This window comes from Carettochelys insculpta, chromosome 2, assembly GCF_033958435.1.
Source record: "Carettochelys insculpta isolate YL-2023 chromosome 2, ASM3395843v1, whole genome shotgun sequence".
In the NCBI taxonomy this organism is placed as follows: Eukaryota; Metazoa; Chordata; order Testudines; family Carettochelyidae; genus Carettochelys; species Carettochelys insculpta.
Genome location: NC_134138.1, coordinates 269,761,307 through 269,774,956, shown reverse-complemented (window position 1 = coordinate 269,774,956; position 13,650 = coordinate 269,761,307). Strand labels below are relative to the sequence as shown.

At 48.1% G+C, this 13,650-nt stretch overlaps 1 protein-coding gene across 5 annotated transcripts in view; it reads right to left on the bottom strand.

Annotated features, from left to right (window-relative positions):
• LOC142008146 (mitogen-activated protein kinase kinase kinase 3-like) overlaps positions 1-13,650 on the bottom strand; it is a 129,627-nt gene that overhangs the window by 7,674 nt on the left and 108,303 nt on the right. For 4 of the 5 annotated variants that reach the window (XM_074985156.1, XM_074985158.1, XM_074985159.1 and 1 more), the window contains 7 exons: positions 12,343-12,410; positions 9,825-9,917; positions 6,375-6,569; positions 5,463-5,614; positions 3,954-4,085; positions 745-874; positions 87-264 (listed from right to left, as the gene is read on the bottom strand). In XM_074985156.1, coding sequence (XP_074841257.1) covers positions 87-264; positions 745-874; positions 3,954-4,085; positions 5,463-5,614; positions 6,375-6,569; positions 9,825-9,917; positions 12,343-12,410 — 948 coding nt within the window. The remainder of the gene's footprint in view (positions 1-86; positions 265-744; positions 875-3,953; positions 4,086-5,462; positions 5,615-6,374; positions 6,570-9,824; positions 9,918-12,342; positions 12,411-13,650) is intronic. The other variant, XM_074985157.1, reaches the window with a different exon arrangement.

The window sequence follows — 13,650 nt, the reverse complement described above, 5'->3', positions numbered from 1 at the left end:
GACAAGCAGATATAAATTACATTAGAAAAATGCAGTGCTGACCCACTGCAGTGGAGATTTTACCCTGAGATTCCTTCGTTTCTTACCACACATCAGCTTTCCTTCCATAGCCTTCTCCACTGATCACCTCTGGGCTCATCCAGTAGGGTGTTCCAGTGACAGATTTAATTCCAGTTCCAGACATGCAGATGGTCTGAATACGTTTGCTGGCTCCAAAATCTCCTAGTTTCACATTCCCAGCAGAATCTCGCAGAATGTTGGCACCTAAGGGACAAGCATAAAAACCCAAGAGATAGAACTGCAACTGGGAGAAAGCAGTGCCAGCACAGGGAGGCTCAGGCAAAGGCCCAGCATCTTCAGAGTAGGGAAAGGCAACATTTAGCTACATGAACGCACTGTGGCAGGGACCTGTTTTTTCAAACTGGAGTTTTCAGAGAAGCTTGTCTCTTGGTCCCTGAAAATCTCCACTTCCCAATGGGGTTTAAAGACATTATGTCAGCCCCATGGCACCCCCAGGAACAGGTAATTATTTAATATTCCTGTTTAACAGGGTAATAAACTAAGCCTGAGAAGAAAATGTTAGGCCAGTATCTTCCAAAAGTGGCTTCTGATTTATGGCAACTCAACAAGTCTTGGGTGCCTAACAACTCAAGCCTGTGCTGAGCTCACATTGTTGCAAGAGATGGGGACTCTCAAAAGGAGGCTAAAGTATTTCCACTCAATATCTGGGACCAAGACACTGACCTTTAATATCCCTGTGCACAATCATATTGCTGTGTAAGTAGAAGACTCCCTGCAGGATCTGCCTGGTGTACTTCCGGGTGACATTCTCGGTCAGGGCACCATATGCTTTTAATTGGTCCTTTATGGAACCCTATTGGAAATGAAAAATATCCACAGTCCATAGGAGCACAGTCAGTCAATGTGGCCTATTGTGTCACACTGGCTGTGATACTTCTCCGACCATTTTCTAAGGGACAAGTCAGGTGAGGTAATATCTCGGAATAACTTCTGCCGTGTGAGAGAAACAAGATTTTGAACTACGCTAGAGCTGTGCTTCAGGTCTGGGAAGTATACTCGCAGTGTCACAGCTGAATAAAAGATGGAAAAGAGTCTTTAGCATAACCAGTTTACACACTGCAAGGTTTTCTGGTTTATAGAAAGCTTTACTGAATCTAACACTGAGACATAAGAGTGGAACGTATGAAAGCAGAGATGCTGATAAACATTAGGGAGCAAGCATCAGCCCTGAGCTACCTGTGACAAATGAGAAAGGGTCAGTATTGTACACACAACCCTCACCAACTCCACGTAGTTCTCTAACCCCCTGTAAGTGGCTGGACCACATCATTGGTCAGCTGGTTTACAGGAAGTTGGGGCAGGTCTACACTAGACCTGAAAGTCAATCCTAGATATGTAGTTCCAGCTATGGCAATTGCGTAGCTGCAATCAACACATCTACAAGTGATTTATCTGGTCGTCCTCACTGGGGGAGGTCAGTTACAAGAAACTCTTCCATTGACCTCCTTTATGCCTTGAGATAATGAGGAGTTCAGGGGTCGCCTGTCGAGCCCATATCATTCGATTTTTCACATCCCCACTAGGTATGTGAAATCGAGCCCTGGAAGATTGGCCCTGAGTGGGTCCATCTCCTGGTAAGTGTAGATGCACCCCGAGTCTGTAAGCTTGATCCTTCCCACTGCATAAGGGAAAGGAACATGTCCATTAGTCTGGAGAAGATTCAGACTTCTGCACATTGACTGGACACTGAAGCAGGACAAACAGACACCTTCTCTTAGCAACTCGTGTCCCCAGGCTGGAAATGCGCTCAGCCGAAGCTACTGATGTCTCACAGGCCTATATGGGCAACCAGGTGTAGCAACATCCCCAGACAGATATGCTGCCAGGACTGATCCTAGGAACATTGAAGCTCAAAGCCTGATTTTTTATTACTGAATGTAATTAAGTGGGAGCTCAAGCAACAGGCTCTCATGCATTCCAGTCTACAGCTCCCTCACTGAACCTCCAGGCAACACACCATTCCATAGAGAATATTTACATGGTGGAGCTATCCAGCTCCAGGGCTCCGAATGCTGAGGAAGGATTCCTTCTGGTCTGAGGGACATTTGTCCTGGTTCCTGTTCTATGGACAAAGTCTCCAGGGCTGTCAGTCTGGCACCTTTCACCCACTGGGGAGCAGCAGGTGGTGTCTGTGTCCCCTGCGGATGCTTTTACTGCCCAACTTCTTCCCCGCCACCCTGAGTTTTTAGTTAGTCCTCGGTTCCCTTGTTGCCCCTTCCCACCTCAAAGGGGGCATGGCCAATGGTGTTCTAGTGGGAGGAACCTATCAGGGCCCCTCCTCCTCAGCTGGGTGTCACCTGGGAGTTCTGTCAACATCCTCTGATAGCAAATCTTTGAGTAGGCATTGAAACCCTACATTTTTTGACCTTCTGTGTATCTCAGTCTGTGGGGTAGGGGCTGGATACCAAAAGGTGCACTGAGGCTGAGTCCCATTAAGGAGCTCATTGGCTACCAGAATCAAACAGATCATTCTCTTTCACCACCCGTTAACATAACGAAGGGTGCAGCTTGTGCGTTCAGAAGACACTCCACCAGCTGTTCAAAGGAGTGAATTACGAAGGGAAGGTGACCAAGAGTCAAGCACGGTGAGGAAGGCTCCATGCAAGTGAGATTTCCTGGAGTTCTCGCCACGCCAGCTGCATTAAATCAGAATCTCAGCCCAGTGCAGCACATCAAAACTGCTGCCCCCTACAGCTTGGGAGCTGGTCCTCTTCCATGGAGCAAAAGTCAATCTTTAGTGGTTCGCATTCCGATGCGCGTGAGACCAGAAACATTCCTGGGACAAATGCTGACTTCCTAGCAGGCCACAGCCCATTAGCACAAACAGTGAGTGCAGCTTGCACTGCATTGGGTGCATCCCTCTGGTCCCAGGCGTGGGGGTTTGTGTCAGTGACCAGAAAGAGCCTTCAGAAACAAACAGGTTTGTCTGACTGTGGCTGAGAGAGGGGACTGTGCTAAGAGGCTAATTCAAATATGCACAAATTGTTGTTCATGCAGCTCTGATGGGGGGGTTTCTACTATGTTTGCCAAATACCAAAACTATTTGTGACCACATCATCTAATGGTTTCTTCTAGCCTTAAAAATATATGAATAACTAGAGGTTTGTGCTCTCACAAACCAACCTAGAGATGATGTGTAAGGAGCTGTATGTAACACCAGGGCAGGTCGGCCTGAGGGTGCCAGACCCTCAGCCAGTGTGCATCAGTACTGCTCTGTTTACACCAGCTAAAGCTCTGCTCCAAGAAGTTTGCACTGGCTTTTCTTACTTCTTCAGTAAGTTAAGATATAAATTCTATGCCCTGCACCATATAGCAAGACATGTAAACATCATAATCTTACACTGTCCCAGGAGATACTTCATTCTACATGAACAGAGTCATGACTCAGTGATGTCCTCGCATGATAAAAGAGCATCTCCACAAGGCAACTTGGTCTTCCAGGACAGGATAATTAGTAACAATGTGTTTTTAATGTGCACGTGTCAAAATAAATAACCCAGGATAGCTGTGCACTGATTGTACTACAATTAACCTTTCCCAGACTGCCCTGTAATAAATAATTAGGGATGGGCCCAACCATAGAGATTGGCTCCGGATCTGGATTTAATGCCAAATTCAAAAGTGTTCACATTCCAGCCTGCCTCCCACAGACAGGACCTTTTTGCAATGTTCCCATTAGGGTCTGACTGCCCCAACATTTGCGGTGTTTGGAATCAGGATTTTGATTTGGCCTGTTAGAGAGATAAGAAGTAGGCTGCAAAAACAGACTCCAGGTCCAAACTTCATCCGAGCTGGGAGGTTTTTGGATTCAGCTGTCTAGTCCAGGCCCATCTCTATAAATAACTACGTGGGGTGGCTACAGCCATACCTACCCCTGGCATGTATTCCACAAAGATAGACAACTTTCTCTCCTCCGGGTCCCGCAAGCAGCCATAATACTGGACTATCCTGTCATGGCGGAGGGTCTTCAACAGCTGGATCTCACATTCTAAGGCATTTACCTCCTACAATGATACAGGACGGTACATGATGAGAAGACCTACAACATGAGTCATCTCTGCAGAAATACTACCAACCACATTCAGGCTTAGAGAGGGTTTCTGAAGGACTAACTATATCCCCAGCACTGCACAAAACTCACAGAGAAAGACTGCAGCTCTCCCAAGGAGCTTACAGACAAAAAGACAGACAAGACGCACTGGGAAAGGCAGAGCACAGATGCTGCTTGAGACTGTTTGAGAGAGATACAGGGAGAGGGAGATTTACTTGTCCCCTTGTTGCTTAAGAGCAGCATCAGGTTTTCAGGGGCGGCTGGAATGAGGGGAGACAGCAGCTGTGCAAAGCAGGGCCGTGAGTAGAGGCGGCATCACAGAAGAGCAGAAAGGAAAGGAGATGGCGAGAGGTAGGACTGGAGACGTAGGCTGGGCTAGTATCATGCAGGTCCCGGAGGGGAAGAGGAGTGATCACTGAATGGGTTAGGCCTTGGCAGGTGTCCGTGGACTCTGTGAGACCTCACAAATAGCTCTGAGTGAGGAGGGCCAGCCCAGCGCAAACAATAACTATGCATAGCTTTCATGCAGGGCCTAGCTGTGAGATGGGAGACAAAAGGTACCAGAAGCCCCATCCCCCAAACCTCCAGGCCACCTAGCAATAAGTGAAGAGTGAGGCAATCATGACACCCCTGCCCTCCCAGACACACCAGGTGGTGACGCACTGACTTAAGATGCCCGTTAGCAGCATGGCTGCTTAGCTTTCCATTAAGCCACACACAGGCGCTCGGAGCTGCCGTGGGGAGCAATCTCTCCTCAAGCCCTGAAGCTCCCAGGTTGCCACTCCCATCAGGAAGCCACTCAGGGAGGCCTGCCTCACCTTGAGCCCCTGCCCTAAGCAGCCTTCTGCACCCCAAATCTCTCAGCCCCAGCTGCACCACAAAGCTCAGACCCCCAGCCCAAAGCCTGTCCCCCACTGCACCCCAATCGCCAGCCCACAGCCTGTACCTCTGCCTGCACCCCAATGCCCAGCCCAGAGGCTCTACACCCGACAGCACCCCAACCTCCAGCCCAGAGCCTGTACCCCATTGCACCCCAAATCCTTCTTCCCCAGCACTCCCCAGTGCTTGCACCACCAGCCAGAGCCCTTATACTCCTACACCCCAACATTCTGTCCCAGCCCAGAGCCACGCCCCCCAGAAGTCGTTGCCCCTGCCAACACATGAATTTAGTTATGTGCATCAATATGAAGGTGATGTGGTGCACATCACCTCCATGCTGGTGCCCATAAGAAAACTCATTCCACTCCAGGGTGGGAGGGATTTGAGGGAACGCTGCCTCAACTCCCAGTTCAAACAATCCCCCCCGCGCTTCAGGAAGGCTCTGGCTCACCTTGCTCGTCTCTTGACTGTCCGGGTCAAAGGGCACCTGCTTCACCGACAGCTCTCTGCCAGTGTCAGCATCGTAGCAGAGATAAACCTCCCCAAAGGCCCCTCTGCCAAGCAGCTTCCCCAGCCTCCAGTTCACCGGCGCCTGCAGAGCTGCTGGAGGGATCGATGGCACAATAAGGACACAGCATATAGACAGCCAGCTCCTGGGGGTCACCTTACCCCTGTGCAGTGCAGATCACACGGGGGGGGGCAGTAAGTGGGGCTGTGCTGGGTGCACTAGAACCTCCGACAAGCAGCACCATCCTGCAGCCTGATTCCATCCCACATGCACCGCTTTCACTCCACTGCCTTACCCTTGATTTACGCCAGTGTGAGAGCAGGATTGGGCCCCAAGATGTGCACTTATCCAATGCCTATCCTCTGGGAAGGGCTGAGAGCGCTTTGCTGGGTACCGCGGGGGTCCCTTCGCCACCTCCCGCCACCGTGCAACCACTGCTGGAGTGGAGTGCTGACTAACGGCACGGTGCTGCTGTATGGCAGTTCAGAGTGGGAAGTGGCGACTCATTTGTCCCACCGGGGCTGCAGGTGGGACATCATCGCCTCAGATGTGGTTTGCCCAGAAAACACTTTTTTTTTTTTTTTTCTTTTTTGTGGCAAGTGCCTCAAGATCTTTCACAAGCACGAGAAGTCCGGGCTCTCTCCCAGCCATATCCCTCGAGTACAGCACCGTTTAGGTGGGGGCACGGATTCAGTACTGACTCAGGACTGAGCGGGAAGTGCCATCATCTGCTGAACCACCCCAGCCCCTGGGTTCTCCTTAGAGGTGTCCTGTCCACCAGCCCAGCCTGACTGTACTTAGAAGACAAGCTCCCGGCCTGAGACTCTCAATAGCAGTTTGCTGAAATTCACTCACAGTTCCTGGACTTGCCAGGGGACATGTTGAAAACCTGCAGTCCCTTGTCACAGTCGAGCCACCATTTGGTCCTGTGTTCCTCGTACGGTAAGGTAAGGAGCCTGCTGTCCCCATTAAAGCTCTTTGTTCTGCTGGAAGGGACGAGATGAAACCGGTTCTCCTGAGGGATGTAACTCCTCGGGAAAGTCCTTCGGCCTTCACAAGGGAAACAGGAGGATTACTGACAAGGACCTGCAACATCTTGTCTCTCGTCATATGCTTGGCCCCATCTGGATTCAAAAGTTGGACCTGTTTCAACTGGCTTACTACAGAGCGCAAGTCCCAGAGCGCACCAAAGGGTTGTGTTGTAAGTGCCCTGCTGAGAAGCTGCTGCAGAATCCACACGGGGCAGGGACACCCTTACAGTCCCTGCTGCAGCACTGGGTAGACAAGTCCTTCACTCAACTGATGCAAAATCCCGTGTGAGTATTTTTATATCAATTAAAACCTTAGATTAACTTGGCAAGGAACCAATTTCAAGGAAATCGATGCTCTCCAGGCTTAAATGAAATTACAAGTGTCCCCACAGTGGTTTCCACCAGCTAGCCTGGTTTAAAAACACCCACACTGTGATTTAGGAGTCTAATTCCCAGCATACACTCACAGATCTTTGAGGCAAGGTATGTTTATGGGGCCCTGATCTTTTGCTGCAGCCTCTAACTACTACCTACATACAAATGAAAACATTTGCTTCAAGGAGAGTCAAAAAGCTTCCCGGCTAGTATATTAAGAACAGAAAAGAGCTAACACCACCACCACCTCAGTCTTACATGGTGCTTTCAATCAGCTGATGGCAAAGTGCTTTACTATATGGAAGGACAGTATCGTTAGCTCCATCTTACAGCAGGGAAAACCGAGGCATGGAAGAAAGAATTGACTTGCTCCAAGTTACTGGGCTAGAGGGGCTCCAAGTCAGCTCTGCTTCTTGGGTGATATCAAAAAAAACGAACTCATTTCCCACGAAAGCTCACCACCTAATGAATTATGTTTTTAGTCTTTAAAGTGCTACTGGACTGCTTTTTTGTTTTGATAGTATATAGACTAATGTGGCTATCTCTGTTACTATTCGTTTCTAAAGCTCTCCCCTCTCCCGGGTGCATCTGTGCAACATATATCCGGCCTGAAGAACAGTCATGGAGCGTGTTGCAGAAAAGAGAAACCCAGCAGGAGCTGCCTGCCAAGGGAAACTGACCAGCAGAGTAGCTGGAGCTCGCAGGGTGAATAAGGGAAGACTTAAATATTCTTCAACAGAAAGGTATTATAGGAAGGATGTGGATTATCCTATTATAGGAAGGATGCAGATATGCTGGAGAGGGTTCAGCGGAGGGTGACCAAAATAATGAGGGGGCTGGAGCATATGACTTATGGAAAAAAGGTTGAGGGAATTGGGACTGTTTAGTCTGCAGAAGAGAAGACTGAGGGGGGACTTGATAAGAGCCTTCAACGTACTGAAGGGAGGTTGCAAAGAGGCTGGAGAGAGGCTGTTCACAGTGGTCGTGGATGGTAGAACATGGAACAATGGTGTCAAGTTGCGGTTGGGAAGGCCCAGGTTGAACATTAGGAAAAACTTTTTCACTAGGAGGGTGGTGAAGCATTGGAATGGTCTACCCAGGGAAGCAGTGCAGTCTCCATCCCTGGAGGTGTTAAAGTCTCACCTCGACAAAGCCCTGGCAGGGCTGATCTGATGGGTTTGGTCCTGCTTAGGGCAGGGGGCTGGACTTGATGGCTTTTTTAGGTCTCTTCCAGCTCTATTGTTCTATGATACTATGAAATGGATTGAGCAGCAGGGCAGGATGGTCCAGTAATTACAGTCCTGGATTGAGTATTAAAATCCCAGCTCTGTCACAAACTCCCTGTGTAAGCTGCAGTAAGTCAGTGAGCCAGGGACACAGCCCAGGATCTAGGGGGAGCAGAACCTTGTGAAGTTGCCTTAGGATATGTCTCCACTATGCAGAAGATTGACCCAGTTAGAGCTGATCTTCCAGGGTTCTATGTTTTGCATGTCTTATAGCGATGCACAAAATCAAACTATTCGGGGTTGACAATCAACTCCTGTACTCCTCAGTATTGCAAGGAACAAGGGACTTCATGATGAGGGTTTCTCCCATTGTCCCTTCTGCATGAGGACAGCCAGGTAAGCTGATTGTAGATAAGTTGATTCTAGCAATGTAATTGCTGTAGCTAGAATTGCGTACTTACAATCAACTTTAATGTCTAGTGTAGACCTGGACATAGATGCCAGTGCTGAACCTCTGTGCTGCTCCTTTTTTTCTGCTCAACTGTCTGGTTTTGCTCTGCTGATGACTGGCTAGAAGTTGGTTTTTCTTAGCCCCCGGGGTGAGAGGGAGGGAGGGAGGGAACACCTAAAATCTTTTCTACTGACGTTGGCACAAAAGGTCAGGGCTACTCCCATGAGGGCAGACTACTTGCTACATTTATCCCTATTTTACAGAGGGGAAAGCTGACTCAAAAGTTAAAGACCAAAATTTCAAGCATGGGTGGCTAACATTAGGTATTTCTGGCTTGATGTTCAGAAAGCCACTTATTTGGGTGCCTACATATATCAATTCAGGTGCTTGACTTTGAGCCTCCAAGTTTAAATGTTCTGATCCAAGTGACTTGCTCACGGTTAAGTAGTGACGAGAGCAAAGCTAGGAATGCAACTCAATATTCCGACTACCAGTCTCTGCTCCCTCCCAGTGCCCCTCATTCTTCAACTCAAGCTCTTTAGGTTGACCTACGATGGGGGTCATCGGAGACAAGGAATGAGGAGGTGTCTGCACAATGTGTTCGTCCATGCCAGAGGGGAGCACACTTCTGTGTCATGTTCTAAGTGGCCTGGGTGGACCCGGCTGGGGTCCACGAGAACCTCCCTAGTTTGCAGTAACATAGTCCTATTTCAAACAGTAACATATCCCAGGGAACTTACAGTCTGTGCTACCAGGGCCCACATAGCCAGTGAGGATGCGACATGCCAGCACCCACCAGAATTCACACTGCTCTGGTGGGGACTAAAGCACTATATAGAGAAGCCCTTATCTCAACCTCTCTTCCCAGCCCAATGTGCAAAAGGCACCTCCAGGCCATTCATGGCGCTATCTGGAGTGGTGAGGGCCATCCGTGTGGCCATCTTTCAATCAATCAATCAATCATTCTCAAATCAGAGCCTCACAACACCTCGGAGCTAGGGCAGGGACACTGTCTCCATTGTACAGTGGGGAAGCCAGGTACAGAGCAGTTTAAGTGACTTGCCTGCAGTCACGTGGTGAGTCTGTGACAGAGCCAAGAACTCAAGCTAAGTTGCTCCATTTCCAACACAATGTCCTATTTCTTGGCTTGGACCATCCCTCCTAAGTAGCAGCAAGCTTCCCGCCACACCCCGCAGCCCGCACGCATCGGTCCTCCTCTCACCGTCATTATAGTCCTTGCGGCTCTGGGAAAGATGATACTGCCTGGGGAAAGTCCCGCCTTTCCCCAGTCGCTCACAAAAGGGGATATCGAAATCTGGCAGGAGAGAAAGAAAAGTCTTGATTAGTTCCACTCCACGAGGAGCTCTTGGAGCACACTCTCACTGGACATCCTGTTCTTTAGAGGCAAATGCAACGGAGACACCAGGACTGTCCCATCTTGGGGATGAGCATTCTCCATGGCTCATTTCAGAAATCTGCCCATCGGTGACAAAAGATTGAGCCCAAGGGGTCCTTCTTGGCCCCAAGAAGCCAACACAAGTTTTGCCAGTGATTGCAACAGGAGCAGGCTCTACATAACAGTGTTTAAGGAAAAGCTCAAAACCCCAGGCTATTTTAATTTTTCAGACGATTTGGCCCCATCACCTTTGCGCCTGCCTCTTTCTAAGCTAAATCTGGCGTTCCTGGAGCCAGGACTTCATGTCTGTGACTGAGAAGAACCACCCTTCTCCAACAACATCTATTTTCTTACATCTGTGTGTTTTGTTTTCTCCTCTCTTTGTTTCCCGTCTCCCATTGTCCCTAGTTACCTCCATTCTCTTTTCTCTCTGCTCCACTCCACATATTTTTCCAGTCTCTCCTAACCCCTTTGCCTCTGTCCTAACCCACACCACAGCTAGTTTCTTCACCTCATTACTTACAGAGCAGCAAATTTACACAGAACCCTGCCTGATTCTATTCAAGGTTATGAATCTCTCACTTAGGAAACTAATAAGCTTGCCTGTTGGATCATAGCCAAGGTCTGTCCAATCCACTATCCCATCACCGACAATGACAGATGCTTCACAGGAAAGTGCAAGAATCCCAGAGGAGGCAGAAGTAAAATAACTTGCCCCCACTTATGGGTCATCCAGAGGCAGAAATGTTTGAAATTAGTTTAATGCCTGGAGCACGAGGTTCTACGTATTCAGAACAATGCCACAGAGAGAAAACTGGGTTAGATCCAAGAGATTATATTGGGTGAAAGTGCTCAAGTTTGCCTTAAAATAAAATGGAATGAGAGAGAGAGTCAGAAAGAGATGGCTGGATAGATGAGGCTAGAGACATTTATAATGAGAAGTACAGGGTGCCATCACTGGTAGCATGGAACAACATTCGATTAAAATATCTTCAATTCTTTCCCACTCATCTTTCACCTCCTGTTTTCCCCTAACAAATCCTGATGAAACAGCCTATTCCGAAGCCTTGTTTGTTTTAGCCGTGAGCCAGGAGCTGCTCCTCGGAGGCCATTCCTGGCACCAGTCTTGCTTTAGCATGATTTTACCATTACACTAGTGCTGGTGCAGAGCATATAATGGCTAAAGTATGGGCAGCAAGAAAAGCAACAATGCCAGGTCAAGAGGTTAACAGCAAGCCATGTGTGAGCACTGATACAGAGTCCGGTTTCCAAGTGAAATGAATCCACTGCCTCCAGAGACATATTAAAACATCACTGCAAGTACTGACTTCAAGCCCTAGTTTTATGCTCCCATCTCTAAGTGTGGCTCAAGACAAAAGTGTGTTGTTACCAGCCTATCAGCTGATAGCCATTTGTCCATTTTTAGTGGCAAAAGCCATTATAAAACTTCAAAATGCCCATGACTTCACCAGATGGACATTAATACTGAGTTGTACACGAAGCTAAATTCTTGCAAGTTACCGATGCATGATCCTTAATACCATTTTCAATGTTTCTGATTGTCTCTCTTATCAACGCATATTGAGTTTTTTTTTTCCTCTGTGGTATTTTGCAAGCTAACAGCAACACACGAAACAAATCTGAAAGTGAGGCGGATTAGAATTGGCCTAGAAAGATGAAAAGTAATATAAATTGCTCAGTTTTGTATGGCCTGTGTTGCTATGGGATTGCAAAATACTGCAAAAATTAAAAATGCTGCATCTCTTATTAATGCAAACTGACATCAGTAACATTGAAAATTGTATTAAGGATGGTGTATTGGTAACTTGCAAGAACTTAGCTTCATGAGCAACTCAACATTAACGTCCAGCTGGTTAAGTCACGGAACTATTACTAGGCATAGGGCCCATTTCTTGTCTCAGATCAGCTTTATATTGGTATATCTCCATTGACTTCAGTGAAGTTACTCCCGATTGAGGCTGGGGATGGGAGGAGGAGGAAACTGATTTTAGATTCAGGGTCCTCAAAGCGAATGGAATCGGGAGCCACAGCACTTAGGACCCTAAACAGCCCAGTTGACTTCAAAAGGATTACTCACTGCAGCGATCACTAAGCTTGGCAACATCTGTTTGCAGCACTGGGTCCTTAGATTTTCCAATATCTCTAGGTTTATGAACTGCAGTGGCTATTTATAACATGAGCAATGAAGCCAGTTTGTTTGTTTTGAATGATTTAACCTAGTAATATTCTTTTATGTCTGGTTCACACACAAATATTTTCAAAGCTTGTATTGCTGCTGCATGGCTGTGCTGGTACTTTGACACTAAACCCCATGTATCCTTACCTAAGCAGTCGAGACTGTCTTTGGGTTGGCTCTTCCGTCTGGGAACCGGGGTTTGGGTAAAGGGTGGGCTGTGGGAAAAGACAAACACTTCATTGTTCCAAACACATCCAGGTCATCAGTATCACATCTGCATTCATTCTACATCCATCACATTACCTAGAACTATTAAACAGAACAAAGGCAGGATGCATTGAACTCCAGACCAATTTACTATGCAAGCTTCTTTCCGTCAGGCCCTGGCCCAGCAGGTGCTATACTTGATACTTAAGCAAGAGCTTCACTTTAGCGAAGGGCAATCAGTGGGAACACTTGGGGACATAAAAAGTTAAGCATGTGCTTTGCTGGAGAACTCCCTGTCCAATGCGTGCACTGAATGAGGCAGGAATCCTGTGACAAGAACAGCACAGAATTCTGTAATTACATATGCGCAAGGGAACAGAACTAACAACTTCCTTTCCTGACAAATGAGTGCTCGATTTTGCAACTTTCCTGGTGTTGTAAGGCTGCTCGACTGGCCTGGACTTGTACATGGACAACACTGTCAACCACAGTTGGTGCACATGAACCTGTAGGGCAGGGGTGGGGTAACTCCGGCGCACACACTCACTGGTGAACTGCTGGGTGGGTTGTTTACTGGAACGTCTGCTCGCAGCTCCCAGTGGCCCATGCTGCTTCCCGCCACTCCCACTGTCTTGGAATGGCAAACCACAGCCACGGGGCTCTGCAAATGGCCATGCCTGCAGACATGCCAGTAAACCAACTGTCTGGTGGCCTGCCAGCAGCTAACCCTGACAAACTGTGTGCAGCTGGTGCACTGGACATTTCCCACCCCTCCTATATGGGCTCCCGCTGCTGTAAAGCGAGGAATCAATGACTTGCTCTGTGCATTGTGGAGCATCTCATGAGGTGCTGAGCATCCATAGCTTCACTGAGTCTATCGGGGAATGGAGGATGCTCAGTGTGCACCCGAATCAAGATTTTAAATTAAGCCTAGAGAACAGCTCACTGGACAGGGATTCTAGCTGCCTAGGTTCTAGTCCTGGCTCTGCCAATGGCATTGGTCCAATCACAGCACCTCTCTGCCTCAGTTTCCCCCGTTGTAAAATAGGGATAATGCCATCACCACCTCGATAAAGTTCTTGAGATCTAATGATGACAAGCACAATATAAGAACTAGGTATTAATGTTTTTTGTTGGGGAGAAAATGAGAGGCTGAGGTCAGCCAGGGTCCACATGGGTGAATGCCTTTTAACAATCCCTCTGTGCCCCCAAGAAGAATATATTACTTACGTCTGCCACCCACACCCA